Source organism: Eretmochelys imbricata, chromosome 6 (assembly GCF_965152235.1).
Source record: "Eretmochelys imbricata isolate rEreImb1 chromosome 6, rEreImb1.hap1, whole genome shotgun sequence".
Classification (NCBI taxonomy): Eukaryota; Metazoa; Chordata; order Testudines; family Cheloniidae; genus Eretmochelys; species Eretmochelys imbricata.
The window spans coordinates 60,021,364-60,043,767 of record NC_135577.1 but is presented as its reverse complement, the minus strand read 5'-3'; the positions used below and the strand labels follow the sequence as shown (position 1 = coordinate 60,043,767).

General features: G+C 43.8%; 1 protein-coding gene across 8 annotated transcripts in view; it reads left to right on the top strand.

Moving 5' to 3' along the window:
* The window catches only part of AMBRA1 (autophagy and beclin 1 regulator 1), a 198,170-nt gene that overhangs the window by 7,069 nt on the left and 168,697 nt on the right, over positions 1 to 22,404 (top strand). For 3 of the 8 annotated variants that reach the window (XR_013346346.1, XR_013346347.1, XM_077818612.1), the window contains exons 2-10: positions 4,224 to 4,387; positions 4,882 to 5,035; positions 5,429 to 5,649; positions 6,841 to 6,946; positions 15,907 to 16,161; positions 16,443 to 16,501; positions 17,262 to 17,445; positions 18,229 to 18,401; positions 19,320 to 19,386. Coding sequence is in view for 6 of the 8 variants with exons in the window: in XM_077818612.1 (XP_077674738.1) it covers positions 16,027 to 16,161; positions 16,443 to 16,501; positions 17,262 to 17,445; positions 18,229 to 18,401; positions 19,320 to 19,386 (618 nt within the window). In the remaining 2 variants the exon portion in view is untranslated. Of the gene's footprint in view, positions 1 to 4,223; positions 4,388 to 4,881; positions 5,036 to 5,428; positions 5,650 to 6,840; positions 6,947 to 15,906; positions 16,162 to 16,440; positions 16,502 to 17,261; positions 17,446 to 18,228; positions 18,402 to 19,319; positions 19,387 to 22,404 lie in introns of those variants that run through there. The other 5 variants (XM_077818614.1, XM_077818613.1, XM_077818616.1 and 2 more) reach the window with 5 other exon arrangements.

Here is a 22,404-nt window from a genome sequence, read left to right as displayed (position 1 = left end):
TGTGGCCCACAGATTTCACTGGAACTACTCAAAGCAGCATGTATGTAAGCATTTACAGAATTGGAGTCCAATTCTGTAAACAGATTTGCTGCTAACTGAATGGGCAGAATTAGATCTTTTACAGATTCAGGTTGAGCCCGAGGGTATGTTACCACAAAAATCAATACTGGGAAAAACCAACTGGAAGCAAACACCTCACCTAAACCCAGAGAGCTCCTTGTGATTCCCTAATTCATAGAAGCAAGCAGGCAGATAAGATGGTGATACAGAGTAGGTATGACCTGGCCAAATGCTGAAACTGGAGCACTTCTGAATGAAGACCATCTAAACAAGAGACGGGAATGAAAAGTTTGGGCTTGGGACAGGGATGCACATCAAATTCTACCTGGACGGACTGTTACCAACATAGCAGGAAAAAGGATGGGCAGGAAAATGTATGTGATTTTTAAGTGACTCTGTGGTTAACAAGGAAAGTCAATTTCAATGTTTGTTCTTGATTCCCTTCTAATTTATGCCAATAAGCCTCTGACTGGCCTAGAATTTAACATGCTCAGCCTCAATCCAAAAGAAAATTTTGTTGGAAAGGTTCAAGGGAATCAGAGAAGTAGTTTTGGAGACAGAAGCCTCGTGGGAGTTATAAATTCCACGAGATGCAGGATAAATGTTACATGCTATGTCTAACAACTTTTGTAAGACCAAGGTGGTGGTACAAGGGTTATCACCTCTGCCAACATGGCCAAGAAGGCCTCTTAAGAGCAATACTATTAAGAGGCCTCTAAGAGTTGTACTATTGCATGAGCACTCAAAACCTCATATGAAGGTTGTTCATGGAAGTTAAAAGATGAGCTCTGCTAGCACATGGGTTCAGACAGCTTCCCTCTACACCCAATCCCAGCATCCAACACCTCTTGGAAGCTTCAAAGAACGGATCATAAAACTTAGAGCCAAAGACTTATTAGGTCACATTTATACTCCACTTTCTTCGGTGCCAAGGCAGGATGTTTTTGTCTATTCCCTAAGCCTATATCCACTCCTGTTTTAAATGTCCCAAGCAATGGGGCTTCCAGCAAAAGACAATTCCACAGTTTAACAGATCTCACCATTAGGAAGTGTTTCTCCTTTACACAATTTCATTACGTTACTTCCTTGTGGGCCACCCTATACTATTCCTCCACAACCCCGTTATTTTGAACTCATTAATATTTAATTAAATCACTTTCCCTCGTAAACCAGGTTAATGAATATGTAGTAAATATGAAGTAGATTCTTCCTACCAGATTGTTTTGTTACTCTGCAATGTCCCCTCTCCATGATATCAACACACAGACTTCCAATAATGTAACCCCAGTGAAAATACAAGAGTAATAGGACATACATAGTACAAGTGATCAAGAGTGCCCTGAATTCAGTAAGTTCACTAACCACAGCATTAAAAGTATAAGAAGTATCAGGAAAAAGGTTTTGAGGAAAAAAATTCTAATGAATAAAGGAAGCAATACAAGAAAGTATTCAAATGCACACTTGCGAAGGCAGTTGGGAAACACTAAGAGGCACAATTGTCTAACAACAGGGATTCCTACACCGTACACATACATCACTGGTGGTAAATGACTTTGATGTTCCACCAATTCACTTCACAACTTCTTTTTTTAAGATGGTGATAGTCAAACCAATCAAGTTTGGGAGCCGCTGCTCTACAACATCTCTACAAAAAATGCAAAGCAATTGTTAGTTGAGTCAGATGCATAAGGCAGTGCTCAAACATTTTAATCCCTGTTGTCTCTTGCAGTTTTGGTATCAGTTGCTCTTTTTATGTTATCTAGTTTTCTATATTTCATGCAAAAACTACTAATTCATCATTATGACTGGGAATTTAAACACAGAAGTCAGAAAATTCCAGTTAAGGTTCTCATGGCAACTAACTCCTTGTTGTACTTGCACAATATTTTGTATTGATGAGGGTGCTGCTTAATGTCTGTGCAAAGTGGTTGTGTGTGTTGCTGCAGCAACGGTAACTTTTGAATTTCCTGACTTGTGTTTATATTTTCGAACATAATTAGACTAACACAGTTTTGGCACTGGACTTCCCTCTTGTACAAATGAAACAATTCAAAGTAAAAGTTCCCATTGAAAGAAAGTTGTTATTTTTTTGATGAGAGATTGAAATATGCCAGGTTGAAGATACACATTCCTTTTGAGTAGTGCACTTTGATGCATTTAAAATCCATGTAGAAGATCACAGCATGCAATTCTTATTATTCCATTATGTCTAAACCAGATATTTTCACAGACGAAAGGCTTTCTGTTTCACAGAGAGCTTAGTCCATGGCAAGTGTGAAGATCTTTAAATTTAAACTTTTTAAAATTTAAGGATGTAAAAAGTCTGAATGAATGGATTATTCTTTTTCAATATCTCAGTACGGCAGAATAAAAACTACCAAACATGCCAAGTCTTTCTGGGGTAAGTAACTTCAACCCACAGGGTAATAGTTTGAGACAGTTAAAGCCTAAAAACAGAGCCTTGGAATGAAAGTTCTGCCTCATCCCTAACCCTGGGCCCAGTTATGTAATCTTCACACAAGTTGACTTTCCATTAACTTCAGTGAGCGCTTTCTGTGTACAAAGACTAGAGGATCAAGTCTCTGTAAAGTTGCTGAAATCCCTCTTGCACCATGGCGATCATATTCTATCTATCCTTTTCTATCTACTCTCTCCATCCTAATAACACTATCCTATGGTGTAGTACGAGAGTTGACAGTCTTCGGGGTCTCTGAGCTCTAAGGAAATATTAGAAATGGTCGTAGGGAACTACTACTTCCAGTGTAATCTATGGTGCAGATTTTTTCATGAGCAAAGTCATGACACAGTGAGGGTTAAAAGTAGCATAGGATGCATTCATGGAATTCTACAAGGTCACCAACAAGAGACCATTACATTAATGTTTAACATAACAAATGGTAGAACATTTTCAAATTTGGATAGGGATTTTTTTTCTTTTCCCACTATAGTGCACTATGATACTTATGTAGTTTAATCAGGTATTAGTCTATCTCAAGTGGTATAATCAAGTACACGGGAACAGTGTAGGCTTGTGGTTCGAGCAGGAGACTGAGTATCGGGATTCTGCAGTTCTAGTTCTGACTCTGCCAATGTTCTGGTGTCATGCTTAATAAGTAATTCCATCTCCTTATACCTCCCATTTTATAACACCTATGTCACAGGAGAGGAAGGTGTTGGTCTTAACTCTGTGTAAAATGCTGTAAAATCCTTAGTTAAGATTTGCATCATAACATACTTTGTCTTCCCTGCATATTCATTAAACTTCCTTGCAGCCGTCTTCAAGTGCCAAGTTACAACCCCAGAAAGAAGTCTCTCTCTAAAGTTTGAATAAAAGCAGGAAGAACAAGAACTATGTGATTATCATGATATGATTCATGGATGACCTGCAAGAAATTAAGTTGAAAAGCAGAGGATTAGAGTCCCTAAACAGAAGACTAGATGTGAAGCTCATGGATTGCAGCCTTGGAAGTTCATATGGTCCTATGTCACTGCAGTGAAGGATGCTGAGAGGCCCTTTTCTTCTGCTGTAACCTCTGTAAAAGTTAGACTAGTAGAACTATTTTGGATAAAGGCCATGTTATCATTCTAAACTGTCTTTATATAGTTCAGATTCCAGTACTTCATGCTGCAAGGAGTGATCATACCTAGGGGCCTTCCAAATTCACAGTCCATTTTGATCAATTTCACAGCCAGAGGGTTTTAAAATTGGTCAATTTCATGTTTTCAGCTGTTTACATCTGAAATTTCATGGTGGTGTAATCATGGGGGTCCTGACCCAAAAGGAGGTCGGGGGGGTGGGTCACAGAACTGTTGTAGGGGGGTTGCAGGATTGTCACCCTCACTTCTGCACTGCCTTTGGGATTGGGCTCTGAAAGCAGCAGCCGTGGAGCTTCCTGCAGTCGAGGAAGGTACCTGGAGGTGGGTCTGATCTCCCCCTGAGAGCGGCTGTCCAGGCCTGCGCCCTGCCCAGCCCAGACTAGCAGCTAGGAGCCCCCAGCTGGGGTGCCCCCAGCCCTGCCTCTCCCACTGCCCTCCAATAGCTAGATTCCACGGGGGAGGTCTGATTTCACGGCCTGTCACATGTTTGTCAGGGCTGTGAATTTGGTAGGGCCCTAATCATACTACTCTGTGTAAAATGATTCTTTGATTTGTTCACTTTCCAGCACCATGGATATCGAGCCAGTGCAGGAAGGGAAAATGAACCTTGCTTGTCTGGAAAGTAGAGGTTCAGAAAGTGTTGGAATTACACACCACCTCCTGGGCATTGATTCAGTTCACTTTGATTAATGAAATCCAGAGGGAGAGTTAGGGTCCCTTTGTGAATGAGGTAATACTTAGCTCTTATAGTGCTTTTCATATCTTACATCTGAGAGCAGTATTGTCCCCATTTTGCAAATGCAAAAAACTGAGGTCCTGAGGGAAATGACTTTCCCAGTGTTACCTAGTGGGCCAGTGGCAGAGCCTGAAATGGAAACCAGGTCTTCTGAGTCCCAGTCCATTGTTCTATCTGTTAAGTAAGTTAAGTATATGTTAAGTAAATCTGCCCCTGAAACTAATGACCATGCCAACAACTGCCCCTACTCCCAGTCTCTTTCTTGAATAAGGTAATCTAACACTGTTGAATGCTACTGCTGGCAGCATCTCTTCACCTATGAGATCCTAGACTACTTTCAGTCTGGCTTCAGTTTGGTAGATGGCATAGAAAAGATGCTGGTTGTGTTTAATGGGTGATCTCTTGGGGTTATTGTTCCTTTGTGCTGGACCTAGCAGGAATAGACAGAGTTGTGTTAAGCCGGTTTTGCTTTTTTTTTTCTTGCATAGGTTCCAGAGGGTTGTGATGGGCATCTGCTCCTCCTCCCAGAGAGCCTTTACCACTGGGTCCCAGAGAGCTCAGTCTTATCCTCTCTCCAGTTGTAATGTTTTGGGGGACTGTGTGGACTACAGTGCTGCCAGTAAGATGACACCAAGCTCTGTTGTAAGTGTGTACAGTGCTCTCTTCTCGGCTACTAAAAGAAATAGGGATCTTGATGAAAATCTGTCTCAAGATCAATCCCAGCTAAAATGGAGGGGAAGTTGTTTGATTGGTAGGGGTAGCACTTTGAGAAACTAGCAGCATCTGCTGTAGCATCCTCAATAGAAGGCACCTGTCTTCTGGTTGTCAAGGTGGGGCATACTTGTGGAGGCCAAAAATGCTTTTTGTGCCTGACTGGCCAGGAGGTGGTATCCTCAGTGATCCATTGTTCTTGAAGAATCCACCTCTGTATCCCACCGTTTGGGATGGTTAGGGCTGTGCTGTGCTGTGAGCCTGGGACAGTTAACAAGTGTTAGTGTCTGATTTGTAGATTTTTCTTTATTGGTGTTCTTGCAGGGCAGCAGCACATCACTCAACTCTTCCTGGAGTGTTCTCCAACTTCATTTGGGGTCATGAATGAACTCCCCTCACGCTGTGGGAGGGCCACGGGGAACACAACTTAATTGTTAAAGCAAACACACAGAATCCTAAAAATCCTGTATTCTGTGACCAGACTCATGTTCAGCAGCCAACAGTGCAGTGTTCGCCTTCTGAGGCAGTGACGTTTTCCCATCAAGGTTTGTTTGCAAGTTCTCTTCATGGCTTCCTTTTGCCCTACAGAGTGCATAGGCAGAGACAGCTTTTATATTTCACTTGATGTTGCCTTTGTCAGTCACTTAGGACTTCTTTGGGCAGCAGGGAGGCTGAAAGACTTGAATGTTTTTTTTTTTAAGGGGGTTGTGTGCAGAAGATGCACACCATTTGCTGCTTTCAAAAGCCTTTTTACTGGTAGAGGTGGTCCTACCCCCTTTCAGATGCACTCATCAGAGAAGGCTTTCAGTGGTTGATTTGGCACATGACCAACCAATCCTATGAAGTGCTAGAAAGATGAGATTCTTATTTTAAGAGCCTATAAGTCCATAAGAGATTCCTTCCCAGTGTCTCTAGTGGATAATTCACTTATGCTGACACCAGTGTCTGAAATCCTCTCCTGCATCAAAACCAGCTGTGGTCCCTGAGGCGAGTGTTATGTAAACTTGTCAAGAAACAGCAGCAATCAGGGTAATGGGAAAGGAAAGATGGGGAGACCCACAGTCTCGCAACATGCCAGTGTTCTCCAATTACTCAATGTCAGTTACAGAACATCTGCTGAATGTTCCAAAATTATGTATTCTTGACTGTCCTTCCTGCTATGAGCAGATTTCTGTTTGGACTGCCTCTCGGACAGATGGGTTCCTGTCAGATCAGTTCAGTGTGCTTCCTGCTGGCCATTTGTCATGATGATCTTCACCCTACATTCTCCTGGTGTATTGTAATGATTTGTCTCCTGTTCTGCATTCATTCTGGGATTACTAGAGGCCTCCTTTATGGATCTGAACAATTACAACTGGACTCGTGTAGCTCATTCAGAAACTGGGAATTTGCAAGACTCTTTTGAGGATAGCTGGCATGGAGCAGCATTCAGGGAGAATTGGGTCTGGGCTGGGTAATTCTCTTTCCACACTTGTAAACAGCCTAACATGCAATCTGTAGTATCCTGAGATGCCCTGTAGGAAAAATGGTTAAAGAAAACAAAGCCACCAGTTGTAGAAAATCATTTGGCTTTCCACTTGTAGAATTTCCCTGGTACAGTGGGCAATTTTCCAGATCTTTAATGACTCTATACTAATAATTAATCTTGCAGTTGTCAGGCAAAACTTGTGGGTATTTTCCCCTAGAGCATGAGAGTTAAGAAAACACTGCTTCTCATTCTGATTTTTAACTTTCAGGTTTGGTATTTGATGTTGGGTCTAACACATCTAATGCGACTGAGACAGTGGGCTGAAAAGGCCTGATCCAGTGATCTGCACCTTCTGTTTATGCTGAGGCCAGAATGTAGGTCATTCCAAGCCTGTGGAGCTTCTGCTAGTCCTGTTTTAGGGTCACATAGCTGTTAATTATCAATTGCATTCTGTATCATACCTGGCAATGATATTTAACCACAAACTATGTGCCATATGCTGCTTTTCTTCCTCAGACAAAACCCTTTTGAAGCTGATGGGGAATTTTGACAAGGATAGAAGAATTTGGCTCAATGTAAGAAAATTAGGAAGAGACACTGTTATTAAGAAGGTGGAAAGGTTTCTTGCTTTTTAAAGTGAAGCCAGTAAATAGAGCTGATGCCCACACCTAAACTGGATGCATCAAAATAGAACTTACACACAGGGAAACAAATGCAATCTGAAATGCTTGCAGAGCACATCTCCCCACTAAAGCCACTCTCACCACAACATTCAGGGTGTCATTAAGCTAGGAAAACGATGTACCTCTATCCTTAGTGAGCTCTCACTGGGTTAGTCCCAGAAGGGATTCAGGAGAGCCCCTATAATCCAACCTTCACTCAAGACTTCTTTATAGGCTCTTGGAGGTGGGGAGGGGGTGTTTGTGTGTATCCAGATCTTCTCTAACATGTGCAATGTGTCAGCCCTACAGTAAGTTATAGAAAGCTGGCCAGCTCAGCAGCTTACCATGTAGGTGCTGACTACATCCCTTCAAACAATGGGGAGCAAGAGATCCTATTAGGGGTATGAATAAAACAGGTAGTAAACTCCACAGGGATCATGATCCAAAGTATTTTGTTCCATATAAACTAGAACCTCAGTTCAAAAAGCTATGAAATTGGGACCAGAACACAATAGGTGGAGCAATGCTGCTCTCTTGGAGTACCTTCTCCAACACAGATTGACCTGGTGTGAGCAGATCTGAATGTTTTACATATTGTAGAGATCAGTTCATACTGAGTTTCAGTTGGGGATGGTTCAGGGAATGCCTTTTTTGCATTCAATATAACCCTTTTCCCTGTGGTCAGCCTTCAGGTTCTCAGATTTAAGGCTTTTTTCCTAGAGCAGCAGGATATGAGACCAGATAATTGAGATAAAATTAATTTTTTCATCTCCCCCTGAGCAGTTGGCATCAAGCTGTCTAATAATGACTTTGGATCATGCGTACACACTAAAGATTTAGGCAGAATGTCTTAAGATAACAATATGAAAATGCACCTAAGAGGACTTGGCATTTCCACATAGCAAATACCCATGGTTCAGTAAGCACAGTTGGAAACGTTAATGTAGTGAGCAAGCTTGTTGTAAAGTAACAAACATCGTTATGTGGTGGTGTTGTAGCCCTGTCACTTCCAGGATATTAGAGACGCAAGGTGGGTAAGGTAATATCTTTGGAGCTTACACAGAGTTCTTCTTCAGGTTAGGTCTTGAAAAAGAGCTCTGTATAAGCTCCAAATCTTCTCTCTCTCACCAACAGAAGTTGGTCCACCCACCTTGTCTCTCAGAATTCTTAATGTTTTGTAACCGCTTGTCTTCCTGGTCTCTTTTATCTGATGACCTGGAATTCCAAAGAATAGAAGCTAAGGTTTTGAAAACAGCACGGCATGGCTTAGCAGGTCCTGAAGCTCTGGATGCTACCCCACTTTTGACAATTTGTCTTCTCCCCTTTCCCTCTTGGGGCTTCTTCACCAGCACAGTTGGCTTCAGGGGGTCTTCCTGAGAAGTGTCTCTTTTAAGTTCTGTTTTGCTTTACAGTGAAGCTTTTCCTTAGCAGGAGGTTCTATTCTTGTCTGTTTTCAGCTGACTTCAGAATAGATTCTAGAGTGACGAGTTGTCTACGCTGGGAATTTCTGCACTGAGATTTTAGCTCTTCTCTTTACTACTCTTTCCTTGCTCTTAAATGCCACTGAAAGTTCCAAGTTAATAACAGTTTAGCTTGAATTTAGTTCCCTTTTATTCTTAGCTAGAAGAGAGAAGCACTTCTTTTAGAAGGCTGCCTTTAGCAATTCACTGCATTAACTTCTCTTTTATATTTTTACAAAGGAAAATGCTCTCCTTTAGATTCAGAGTTGTCAGGCTTGAAATCTTCAAGCAAGCTCCTCCTTTTAAGTGGCTGCTGTCTTGAATTAGTGGTGTAGAAGCTTTTTTCCATAAGGTCGGGTTTCTAGTGAGAATTCCCAGCTTCATACTTTGGCCATCCATCTCTTATCTGTGTGACTGCCACTTCTTTTTGCTCTTTTTGTAGTAGTCTTTATTTTCTCCTTCATTGAGTATTGACAATATTTTCAGTGCTGTAAAAGTCAGAGGGCACGAGGGCCTTACCCTTCTGTAATTTGCTTTCTAAGTAGAGATAACACAACAGTACTGTACCTGCAGTGATATAAAGGTAGCAGTATCATGTGAAGTGTTTCTTATTTGGACACAGTCTAGGGAGTCGCTCATATGTGGAAGATTTTGGGACAACCAACGGAGATCTGTGGGAACCAAACAGCTCAAACTGTTTAAATGGGTTACTAGGCAGTCACGATATCTGATGATTTCAAGAACTCTCCCCCCCACCCCCCCCAGCAACTTCTAGTTACAATGCTTAGCCCTTAGGTAACACTTAACATTTTAATACGTTTCACAAGCAGTAACCCTGGAAATTTCCTATTACCTAGGCCTAGTCTGCACTACAAAGTTAGGCTGGCGTAAGTCTCCTTGCACTGAGTTATATGAGCAGGTGTCCATTTTCACAGTAAGTGTCCTGTTACAGTGCCTCAGTAAAACCACCTCCCTGAATGGCGTGGAGCAGTGGCCAACCTACTGAGGTCCAGGCAGTGCAAGTGTAGACACTGCACAAGCTGTATCAATCTGAAAAGTCCTCCAGCGGCTGTCTCACGATGCCCCAGTCCCCGCGACAGTGACTGCTTTGGTCACAGAGGGGTCACACAGTCTGGAAGCCCCACATGTCTTATGAAATGTCTTTCATAACTGCCTACCTTGGTGAGCACACCTAGCAGCACTCCTTTGTATGCAGCTGCCCAACTGACCGTGGTGGCTCCATGCTCTAGAGCAGTGCTCTTTACTATTCTTGAAGTGGGGGCCACTTGGCAAAAAAACCTTCAGTGTGAGAACCACATCAACTACTAAATTAACACATTGCTCGCTACTCCTTAATGATGTAATGTTACAGAGCCACTCGTGTAACGAAACAAAGTCTACTTGTACAATAAAACGAGGATACTCCTTTTATAAAATAATAACCAGGAAAATATATGGAATTAAAAAGGCACCTGTGCAAGTAAACTTTTTAAGAGCAGAATAATGCAAAACTTACTTTAAAAACTGGATGAGCGAAAGTGTGCCTGTTCCTCCTTGACTTTGTCCATGCGGTATTTGTAATCTGTCTTCACAACCCTAGTAAGGCAGTCCAAATGTTCGTTGGTCAGTTTGTTCCTCTGTTTTCCTTTCTCCCCTCTGGCGGGGGGTGAGGCCTCTAGGGTGAAGCTGGGGATGAGGGGTTTGGGTGTGGGAGGGACCCAGGGTGGGGCTGGGGATGAGGGGTTCAGGATGCAGGAGGGGGGCTGGGGTGGGGGGGTGAGGGCTCTGGCTGGGGGTGCGGGCTCTGGGGGGGGCAAGAATGAGGAGTTTGGGGTGCTGGCAGGCTCCTCTCCCCTCCCCCGTGTCCTCTCCCTGGGAAGAGCTCATGGGGAAGAGGCCCTTCTCTCCCCTCTGGCAGCAAGGAGCTCCAGGGCCAGGGGAGAGGCCCACAGCAGCCCTGCAAGCCCCAACTTGCTCCCCTCCCCAGTTCCTGCCCGCCCCCTATCTCTCTCCTCTCCAGGTCCTTGCTGCGTGGCCCTTTAGAGCTGCTGCACGGCTATTTATTGCGTGTTGCATGGCTGCGCGGCTTAGAGTGAACTTAGCGAGCTGCACTTAGGGTCAATGGGAGCCGCCACTGGCTCATGGACCTTGCAGTGAAGAACACTGCTCAGTCTAGAGGCTCTTCTGCCTGGACTAGACAGGAGGTATTCGGTCTCCTGGGCCTGTGAGGAGAAGAGACTGTGCAGACACGGTTATGGACTAGCCGTAGAAACACGGACGTCTCTCAACAGGTTACACAGGGGATGCAGGCAAAGGGCTATGACAGGGATCAGCAGCAGTGCTGCAGGAAAGTGAAGGAACTGTGGCAGGCATATCACAAAGCCAGGGAGGCCAAAAATCGATCTAGTGCTGAGCCGCTGACCTGCCGGGCTACATGCCATACTTGGCAGGGATCTCACCAGCACCCTGCAGACTACCTTGGAGGACCCCAAAGCAGAGATCCCTGCTGTAAACAGCAGTGGGAAGAGACACAGCAGGTGGGCTTCATCCATGTCATGACCTGTTTGGGACTCTGCCACAGTCTAGCCAGGCGAGCACTGATGAGCCTGATGAAGGGGAAGGGAACTTGGGTAAGTGCGTGCATTTTTTTTTCCTTACAATGTTTAAATTTAAAGATGGTGCCTGGCCCCTCCCCTAGTTAACAAGACACAGGTTTAGACTTTTCACTGTTTTACTCATACAAGAAGAGGTAGAGGAACAGCAAACAGAGGTAGAGTTGGTATTTGCTTTTCATTGACCCTGCTGGGTTAGGTGTGTGGGAGCACACAAAGCACTTTGTTTATGCACATAGGGATGTCCCTCTTACCCTACCGAGAGATCTCAATGAATATTTTCTGGAGATACTTTGCAATCTGCTCCCAAAGGTTTCTAGGGATGGCAGCTTTATTTCTTCCTCCATGGTAGGACATTTTCCCATGCCACTTCCCAATGACTTTGGCTGGCACCACTGCTGAGTAAAGAGGCTAGCAGCATACAGGCCTGGGCAGCTGTGGGACACCAGTAGCAGCTATGTTCTCTCTGTCTTTGTAACCCTCAGGAGAGATCTGCTAAAAACCACCACTGCCTGTTGAAAATAATGCTAATATTCAGTGCTGTTCCCCTATACTCATATCCAGGGAACAGGGACCAAAATTTTATTGCTCTTCATGTTACAGAAAATCCTATCTCCCCATCCCCACCTTTGTCAGGCGATACTCACCCTGGCTGGGTCTGGAGAGCGGTGCTGTGCCAAGGCGCTCCAAAGCTAAAGTGTCAATAAACATTTCTTATTAAAAGTGTTTCTGGAAATAGGGGAAGGGAGTTTTTAAATGGATCTTTGGCTTTCCACTGTGACTGTAAATCCAACAGTACATGTCTGTTTATATCAGCAGCTTCTGGCCTGGTGGTTTTGAGGGGTGCCCCCTCCACACCTGCATAAAGCCTGATCCTGATGAGGCTGAGAAGGAAGAGGACAAGGGAGGACATATTCTGAGAGATCCTGCAAGCCAGTGCTGCATTGAACCGTGAACCAAGGGCTTGGAGGATGGCCAACAGCATGGCGAAAGAAAGAGGACAGGAGAAAGTTCCAGCAGGACAAGGAGAGGGAAGTGCACAAGGACATAAGAAGTCTTTTCCGGCAGCAAACCCAAATGGTGCAGAGCTTGATCCACCTACAGGTCCAAAAATCCCAGACTCCCTGCCATTTGCTGTCTTTGGAGAACTCCATGATTGCTGTTCCCTACACCCCCACGTACCACATGTGAACACAGGCCACATCCTCCTCCTACCACTCTACGACAAGGAAAATCATAGCTTCACATACACTGACTTGTGAGAACCATGGCTGTTATATATGCAGCCCCAATGGATTACATCTATGCACTGAAATGGACAGAAACGTTTGCTTGCTTCGCAATCTTAAAGTTCCACTCTGATAATTTGTTTTAAAAAGTGCATTACATTGCCTGTGTATTTTTGCACATTGTGTTTTTCTTCGCTGTTTTTTTTCACTCAGTTATATTTTTGGAGAATAAAATTATCATCATTAGTTCCCAACACATTGCAGAATGCATAGTGGTACTCAAAGTGCAAGGTGCTTGTAAGTGTACAGCACCACATAATTCATAGGTGCAGGAAAACACGATCCTATTTTTAAATGTACAGCAAACACTACACCATTCTTAGGAGCACCCAAAGTTCTCAGCCCAGAGCCTACTCCAGCACAGGATGCTACTGTCAGCTGCATTGCTCCACAGTGGGCTTTTGTAAAACCCTTGTGTCTGGCTGCGCAAAGTCAGCAGACAGCCACTCCACCAGCCCCTTCTATCCTGGTGGCAGCTTTCCCCCCTTTGCCTTACAGATACTATGCAGGACAAAGCAGGCACCTATAACCTTTGGGATATTTTGCTCACTGAGATCCATTCTAGTGAGTAAACACCTTTAGTGTCCCTTCAGTCTGCCAGAAGTACAGTGAACAATCCTTCTGCGCCTGCTGAACCAGTAGGTGAATCTTTCCTTGGTGCTATTTCAGTGGTCAGTGTATAGTTTCACAGGCTAGTGGAACATGGGCTAGGGTGGGTCCCCCAGAATCACTACTGGCATTTCAACATCACCAGTGGTGGTCTGTCAGTTGGGAAAGAATGCCTGCTTCCAGCTTTCTGAACAGTCCTGTGTTCTTAAAGATGTGAGCGTCAGGCACCTTCTTTGACCAGCCCATGTTGAGATTGGTGAAGCATCCCCTGAGATCTACCAGTGCTTGCATAACCATGGAAAACTAGCCTTTTCTACTCATGTACTCTGTGGCAAAGTGGGCTGGCACCAAATGGGGATATGTGTGTCGTCTGTCATCCCAACGCCATTCAGGAACCACATTGCTGCAAATCCATCCACTAGATCCTGCACTTTGCCAAGAATGATAGGCCTGCATAGTAGGAGATGATTGGCCCTAAACATTTGCAAAATGATTTCTCACTGATCAGCAGTAATCTGGTGTTGCAAGGTTCCAGAGTGCGATTGCCACTCGCTTCTCCACTGTCAATGCAGCTCTTATTCTGGTGACCCCTCCCTGAAGGGATGGGGCAAGCTTGGTGCACAGATCCAGGAATATGGCCTTTCATATCAGAAAGTTCTGGGGCCACTGCTTGTCCCAAACCTGCAGTATGATGCAATCTCACACTGGGTGCTCATCTCTTGGGCTCAGAACTGGCACTCCACTTTCTGCATCTGCTCTGTGAATGCCATCGACAACCTGGAGTTGTTTGTTTGCTGTTTTCAGCAAACTGAAATCATGTCCCGTGTTGTTATGCTCCTTCCTGCATGTCTGAAAATATAGCATAATCATGCACCCTGTGTTTGCAGTGTTCATGAGACTAGTGCAGAGCTCTGCTGGCTCCATGCTTCTGCCAGAGATGGCAGACACTGAAAAGGGTCACAGGGGTGTGTGGGATTTTTTTTTTAATAAAGTGTGAAAATGTTGGGATATGGATGACATTATGGTATGGAGAAAGTTGTATGGTAGGAACTTAACTCCCAACATACTGAAAATTTCCCAAAAGACATTGTGCTGGACAGTGGCCCATGGGACACTAGGATATCTACCGCTGGCACATTGCGCTTTGCATTGACACAAGCACTCCTGTTGAGTACGTGTAGCGCTGATGCAAGCAGCCAAGTATGTATGTGCTCCAGCAATATATAAACTTGAGTGGCTGTACTCTGACAACTTGTATCAACCGAAGTTTATAGTGTAGACATGGCCTTATGTAAATTACCTTGTTCTTACAAATAGCAGTTGGGGAATGGGAGGGGGAGACTGCAGAGAGGCTAAGTGACATACCCAGTGTCACAGATGGTGTTCCTGTTAGAGATGTTTTAGAACGTTGAACTGAAAATCATGTGATGATGAGGTGTGTGCTTATCTGGCTCCTCAAATGGCTTTTGGCACATATTGGTGGGGAAGGCTGTTTGGATTTGTGAGAAGTGCATTCATGTGATAGATTGAACTCAACCTAACTATTGAAAAGAAAAGGAGGACTTGTGGCACCTTAGAGACTAACAATTTTATTTGAGCATAAGCTTTCGTGAGCTATAGCTCACTTCATCGGATGCAACAAGCTGTAGCTCACGAAAGCTTATGCTCAAATAAATTGGTTAGTCTCTAAGGTGCCACAAGTATTCCTTTTCTTTTTGCGGATACAGACTAACACGGTTGCTACTCTGAAACCTAACTATTGTGATTAACCAGGCAGTTCTCTCTGAACTACTGTTTTGGGCTCTCTCTAGAGCTGGAATAGAAGAACACAGTCAGTTTGCACTTGGGTCACCTAGAGAATACATTTTTGTAACCGGAATGGGTAGAAACTAATGTTTATTACAGAAGAGATTTGCAAAGCCTTCTTTAAATAGCTTGTGTCCTTTGCTTCTTTTTGATGCACAAAAAAGGCCCCAAAGGCTTTTTAAAGGTTTGGGGTTTTTTTCTGCTTCATTTTAAACAAAAATATATTGGGAACATCAATCCTTATCGTCCCTGTTTTTGTTGGAGTACCTGCAGGAGTACAAAAAAGAAGTTTGCGAGTTCTAATAAGTAACTAAAGTCACGAATATTTAACAAAGACTTCTTGTATTCAAAATGTTAACAGGTCAGAGTTGAATCTGTATGAGCAAAAAACAAGAGTTTTAAACAGTCTGACAAAAAATCCCTTTTCCTCTTAACAGCTGAACTTCCACTCTCTTGCTGCATACAGTGTTGTCATTTATACTCATTTTCTAGCCATCAACTCGTCCAGCATAGTCAGGACCTGAATATTTATTTGTTTAATTATTTTTCTATTTAATTTTTATTTTAAGACAGAACAAGCATTTTTTTGAGAACCTCTTTCAGGCCTTCATTCTATATCCCATTTGCAGGGAAGCAAAAATGGGAGTAAGTCCAATTTTCTTCCTTTGCAAGTCACCTTGTGGAAAAGATGAAAGTTTAGATTCTGGGGTATAACTCCAAGGAATGGGTTATTAAAATCTCTGGATGCAGAATCATGAAATACCCAGGGTCTTGACAATGGAAGAAAGGAAATGGGGGTAGTGGTTGAGGGTAGTGGAACTGGTGGATGAGGTCTTGAAGCCTTCCTCTTTCCACCCAAGCCAAAGCTGCCTTTGATATAGTTCTCCTCTTTCTAGAGTTCCATGAGTCAACCTCTTCAGACGTGGATGGCCTGTCTGTAGCTTCTTGGCTGTTGTGATTTGGAACCCGCTGGTGTCTCATCCCGGTCCCTAGTGTAACAGTGGCTACTGAGAGCCATGAAGGTTGTACCAGAGAAGAATGCTGTGCGGATCCTGTGGGGCAGAGAACGTGGCACCCAAGCCTTGGGTGCTCAGCGGCTTTTGCAGGAGCTGGTGGAGGATAAAACCCGATGGATGAAATGGGAGGGCAAGGTAAGGTCATGGGGCAGAAGGACACACCTGGCGGGTGGGTTTGTCCCAGTAGGTTTGTAGGTGGGGATTTGAGATTAATATTTGTGTTTTTGTGGTATGTTCCACTTTGTGTCAGATATGGCCCCTGGATGTGCTGTATCTGACCCATCCAAGTTCCTGGGTGACATGTAGGGGAGTGAATTCTTTATTCCTTTGGGGTCCCCTGTGTTGTCTGTGTTTGGATAAGAGTTGAGACTGTGATCATATGGCACTCATGTTTCCTGCTTCATTGGCTTTTTCAGAAAGTTGAGCTACCAGACAGCCCACGTTCCACGTTCTTGCTGGCGTTCAGCCCAGATAGGTAACTGACTTCTATTTTGTTACTTGTTTAAACATCTTGTTATGCCAGCAAAGGTTGTGTAGGCTCGTGCCTCTTGAGAGACCAGGAGCTGGCAGCAGATGTGACACTGCAGGTTTCTGTGCTGCAGAGATGAAGAACATAAGTCATCTATCCAGCTGTGCAGCCCAAGATACACAGTTAGCACTTAATTTCTGAGTGCGCCTCAGAGTTGCACAGTGTTCAGGGAAGAGGCTCTACCAAGCTGTCCTGGGAGTTAGGTGGAGGGCCTGGGGAGCAAACTGTGTCACGAAAAACTATTTATATGAAGTACCAGTGCCCTGAGCCAAATCTCAGAGTGCCTGCCTGAAGGAATTGATAGTCTAAAAGCCGGACAGAATGATTTAGGATTAATGTCTTGGAAGTAGGGACGATGGGGAGAGGTGAGGGCACTGCAGTGAGAGGGATGAATTGGAAAACGAGGGAAGAAAGCTCAGTGTCATTTGACCTGGACCAGCTGGTGAGAGGGAGGAAGGATTTGGTTGTGTGCCATGTCTCTGAGCTTTAGCCCTTATATATTTGTAGGGTTCTCTCAGTGACAGAATTGAGGGGGCTAGATTTCTAAAATGTGGATGTACCTGAGTCTGGGCTGCATCTGCATATTCTTAATACAAATAATAAATAATAATAATACTCTGATGGAGCTGGTTGAGTTAACGAATCATGTTGTTTGTCTCTCTTCTCCACCCTCCCCAGCGTTAATTCTATCCTTTCCTTTTCCCAGGACCCTTATGGCTTCCACCCACGTGAATCACAATATCTACATCACAGAGGTGAAAACGGGCAAGTGTGTCCATTCTTTGGTTGGACATCGGCGCACACCGTGGTGTGTGACCTTTCACCCTACTATCCCGGGACTCATTGCTTCAGGGTGCCTAGATGGGGAGGTTAGAATCTGGGATTTACATGTAAGTCTCTCCTGAAACACATAAGTGTTTAGTATTTGTAGTGCAGCAGTTTTGTCTGCGCTTGAGGCACCCAATCTTTCCCAGCTGAGAACTGCTCTGGCGCAGCTTTCTGAGAACTGTACCAAATGTGTTACAATGGAACAGATTGCAGTCACCCTCCTGTCTCATATGGAGATGAAACTCCTGGAGACCATAAAGTTCCAACAAACTTTTTAGTTGATTTAAACACCCAGGCCACATGGCATGCTGGCAATTGTCTCCTCTCCAGGCCACACATCTGTATTGATGAGTGGTGTGGGCCATATTTCAGAGCTCCACAGGGCTCTGATTGGGGCTCACCCCCTCTCAGTTCGTATAAAAAAAATTGCTTTTCTGTTGCTGGTCTCATGGGGAATAACGTGCACTCTGCCCTAGGAAAAGTGCTATGCTGTTGTTTTTGTTTTCTCCACTGGTGACTTGCCCAGTGGTTGATGCACAGACAAATGATCTGTTCTGTCTAGCAGAGTGCTCTGGAGTGTGGTGTTCTACAGGTGACCTGAGGCACAACTACCTACTGCGTGTCTGTGGTCACTGTTGCCAGGCGCTCTGTGTGCTGGCTGTAGAGTCAGACGACAGTGTAAAGTGAGAGTCGATGATGACTTTTGTTGCAGCAGAAGTACAGCAGTTCCATGCTATGTGTGGAGTTTTGGGGCTGGTTTGGGTCTGTGGCATTGACAGAGAAAAGTTGTTGCCTAAAATTGTTGTGTGTTAATTAGCTGATGATTTCCCCCTTTCCCACTCCAGGGTGGAAGCGAGAGCTGGTTCACAGACAGCAACAATGCCATTGCATCCCTGGCTTTTCATCCTACAGCTCAGCTCCTGCTGATTGCAACAGCCAATGAGATCCATTTCTGGGACTGGAGTCGTCGAGAACCCTTTGCAGTGGTGAAGACAGCCAGTGAGATGGAGCGAGTCCGGTGAGTGCTCATTCCCAGGGGAGTAGAACAGTTGTACTTCCAGCATGAGAAATGGCATAGTGTGGGGGAATATGTAGCCATTTCTCTGGGGCAGAGGACACTCAGAAGGTAACTGCCCCTCCACCCTGACCTTGGTTTCAGCTACTTGGAGCATTGTTCTCAGTGCTCCTGCTCAGTTGGTGGATCAGTGGCTGTGAACAATAAAACTAAAGGAACAAGATTAGATCAGAAATACAAACAAATATAAGTTAGGCGGCTGTTTGCTATGGGATCCTTCCCAGCTTTGCCATAGGGTTGGCATTTGTAAGACTGATCTTCAGATTTCACCAGCAACACAGGGTTAAGTCTGATTGTTCCTCGGATGGGAGAGACAGATACTATGGGAAGAGAGCTTCCTACCCTTGGAGTCCGTACTGAACCAATACTCCAGCATGATGCTAAATGGTGCTATGCTGCTGGAGGTTCATTCTTTTGAATGACTAAAAAACATGGTCCTGACAAAAATCCGTGGTCATTAAAGATCCCCAGGCACTTCCACAAGAGATGTTAACACCTCTCTTTCCTGGCCAAATTCTAGGGTACTTATTTATGTTGCCATAAATTTCCCTAGCAGTTTCAGCTGGATATGGGAACTGCCTCTCCTAAACTGTTGCGTAGGATTGCTGCATGCTGTTTGAACAGCTGCAGTCTTCACCTTGGAGAGAGCTATATTTAAGGGGTGGGTGAATACTTCTTAATACATGACATTTTTGAAGGACTTTGGAATACTTCAGAATGAGAGGTGCTGCTATAGAAATGTAAAACTTCCTACTCGAATAAACCTGTGTGTGAAATCTGTTATCCCTGGAACATCTGGTTTTCTCTGTCAGTATGAAATGCCAACTGACAACTAAGCCTCTGACTCTGTTCTTGTTTCAGGCTGGTACGGTTCGATCCCTTGGGACACTACTTGCTCACAGCGATTGTCAACCCTTCTAACCAACAGGTGAGAATAATATCAATCAAGGAGCTCTGTGCTAACCAGAGCTTGTTGCTAGGCAGCCTGATGCTTTGCTTAAAATTGGATGCCTTCCTGAGTTCAAAGTTCTGTGTCTCATCTAAATTGGTCGTGTGCACACTGTTGTGTTATGCTCAGAACATGCACATGAGACTTTACTTTTAGTCTCCCAGCCCCTGGTTGTTATAGACAGTGACTTCCATTCTGATCCTGCCGCAGGATGCGGGGCACCAGAGCCATCCCTGCTACATTTGCAAAGGCCTTCTTGGCACTTTTCATGACATCAGACTGAAGAATTTTGCTGCAACTTCACTGCCCTTGATTAGGCTGTAGAACTGTTAGCCTGAGCCCCACAGGGGTTGAATCTGCCAGGTGTTGGCTGACGTATTGTGGAACTGCAAGGTATGGGGTTTGTCAGGGTCCATACAAGGCTTCCTTATGGATTAGGGGCTAGATAGCTTCATGCAACCCAAGGATAGTGTCTCTGCTTTCCTTTTGGAAGAAGTTTGTGTCCTTATCTGTCTGTGGGCTGTAGCTGGCTTCCCTTTGTTTAGTTACGTTTATAAAATCATAGACATGTAGACCTGGAAGGGACTTCAAGAGGTCATTAAGTTCAGCCCCCTACACTGTCGCAGGACCAAGTAAACTTAGACCATCCCTGACAAGTGTTTGTCCAAACTGTTCTTAAAAACCTCCAATGATGGGATTCCACAATCTCCCTTGGAAGCTTATTCCAGAATGTAACTACCCTTCTAGTTAAGTTTTCCCCAATATCTAACCTAAATCTCCATTGCTGCAGATTAAGCTCATTACTACTTGTCCAATCTTCAGTGGACATGGAGAAAGTTGATCACCATCCTTGTTATAACAGCCCTTAACATATTTTGAAGACTGGAATCAGGCCTCCCCTCAGTCTTCTTTCCTCAAGACTAAATGTGCCTAATTTTTAACCTTTCCTCATAGGTTAAGATTCTAAACCTTTTATCATTTTTGTTGCTGTCCTTTGGGTTCCCTCCAGTTGGTCCATATCTTTTCTAAAGTGTGGCACCCAGAAGTGAACACAATACTGCAGCTGCAGTGCCAACTGGAGTGGGACAATTACCTGCCACTTCTTACATACAACATTCCTGTTAATACACCCCAGAATTATATAGCTCTTTCTCCCCCCCAAAAATGCATCACATTGTTGACTCTCGTTCAATTTGTGGTCCACTATAATCCCCAAATCTTTTTCAGCACTACTATCAGCTACCCAGTTATTCCCCATTTTGTAGATGTGCATTTTTTTCCCTCTCTAAATGCACTATTTGCACTTGTCTTTATTGAATTTCATCTTCTTGATTTCAGACCAATTCTCCAATTTGTAAAGGTCATTTTGAATGTTAGTTCTCTCCTCGCAATCAACCCCAACTTGGTGTCCTCTCCAAATTTTATAAGCATACTCTCCATTCTGTTATCCATGTCATTGATGAAAATATTGAATAGTACCGGCCTTGGAACTAGCCACTGGGGGGCCCCACTAGATGTGCCCTCCCAGTGTGACAGCAAACTATTGATGACTACTCTTTGAGTACAGTCTTTCAATCAGTTGTGCACCCACGTCATAATAATTTAATCTATACCATGTTCCCTAGTTTTCTGATAAGAATGTCATGTGGGACTGTGCCAAAAGCATTATTAAAATCAAGATATATCATATCTACTGCTTCTCCCTGTCCACTATGGAAAGAAACCATGTCAAAGAAGGAAATTTTGGTTTGGCATGATTTGTTTCTTGAGAAATCCATGCTGGCTCTTCCTTATAATAACACCATTAACTTTTTTAGTGCAGACTGAAGCAGAGTAAGTATTAAACACCTCTGCCTTCTTGATGTTATCAGTTATTAGCTCTTCTCCACTAAATACTGGACCTAGGCTTTCCTTCATCTTTCTCTTGGGCCTAATTTATTTAAAGAGCTTCATATGCTTTTTATGTCCCTTGCTAGCTGTAACTCATTTTGTGCCTTAGCCTTTCTAATTTTTGTCCTTCTATGCTTGTTGTATTGTCTTTTCTCCTTCTTAGCAATTCATCCATGTTTCTATTTTTTGTAAGTTTCCTTTTTGGTTTTCAGGTTATTAAAGAGCTGCTGATAGCACCATGTTGGCCTGTTTCTGTTCTTCCTAATTTTTTCACGTCAGGATAGTTTGCAGTTGTGCCTTTAATATTGTCTCCTTGAGAAACTGCCAACTCTCCTTACGTTGCCTTCCCAGCTCCAAGATTTTAAATTCTGCTTTTTTTTTTTTTTAAGTTCATTGTCCTTATTCTTCTGCTGTCACTTCTTCTTCTTTTCTTTAGAATCATGAAATCTTTGATCCCAAGTTGCCTTCCACCTTCAGATTCACAACCAGTTCCTCCCTGCTGCTCAGAATCTAGTCTAAATTGACTGTTCTGGTTATTTCCTCCACTTTCTGAAACAAGAAGTTGTCCCTGGTACATTCCAAGAACTTACTGGAAATATCCATATTAGTTTTCAAACAGCTCACTGTGAGGTTAAAGTCCCCCATTCCTACCAGGTCTTGTATTTTGGATATTTGTGGTGTTCTAGAAATACCTTATCCACCTCCTCCTCTTGATTTGGTGGTCTACAGTAGACCCTTACCATGATGTTACCCTTTATTTCTCTTCCCTCCCTTCCCCCCCACCTTTTACCTTCACTGAGACTTTCAACTGATCTGCCTCTCACCTCCTTCTGGACCTCAGAACAAGTGTGTATGTTCATGATGTATACTGCAACACTTCCTCCTTTTTCCCCTGCCTGTTCTTCTTGAACAGGCTATACCCCCTGTTCAATATTCTAGTCATGAAATTTACCCCATTAAGTGTCCCCAGTGTACCCAATTAAATCCTAATTTATCTTATTTACTAATACTTCCAGTTCTTCCTGTTTATTCCCCACACTGCTTGCATTTGTGTATAGACATCTAAGATGTTGAGTAGATTTCCCCCCACTGATTTCCCTCTTGTTG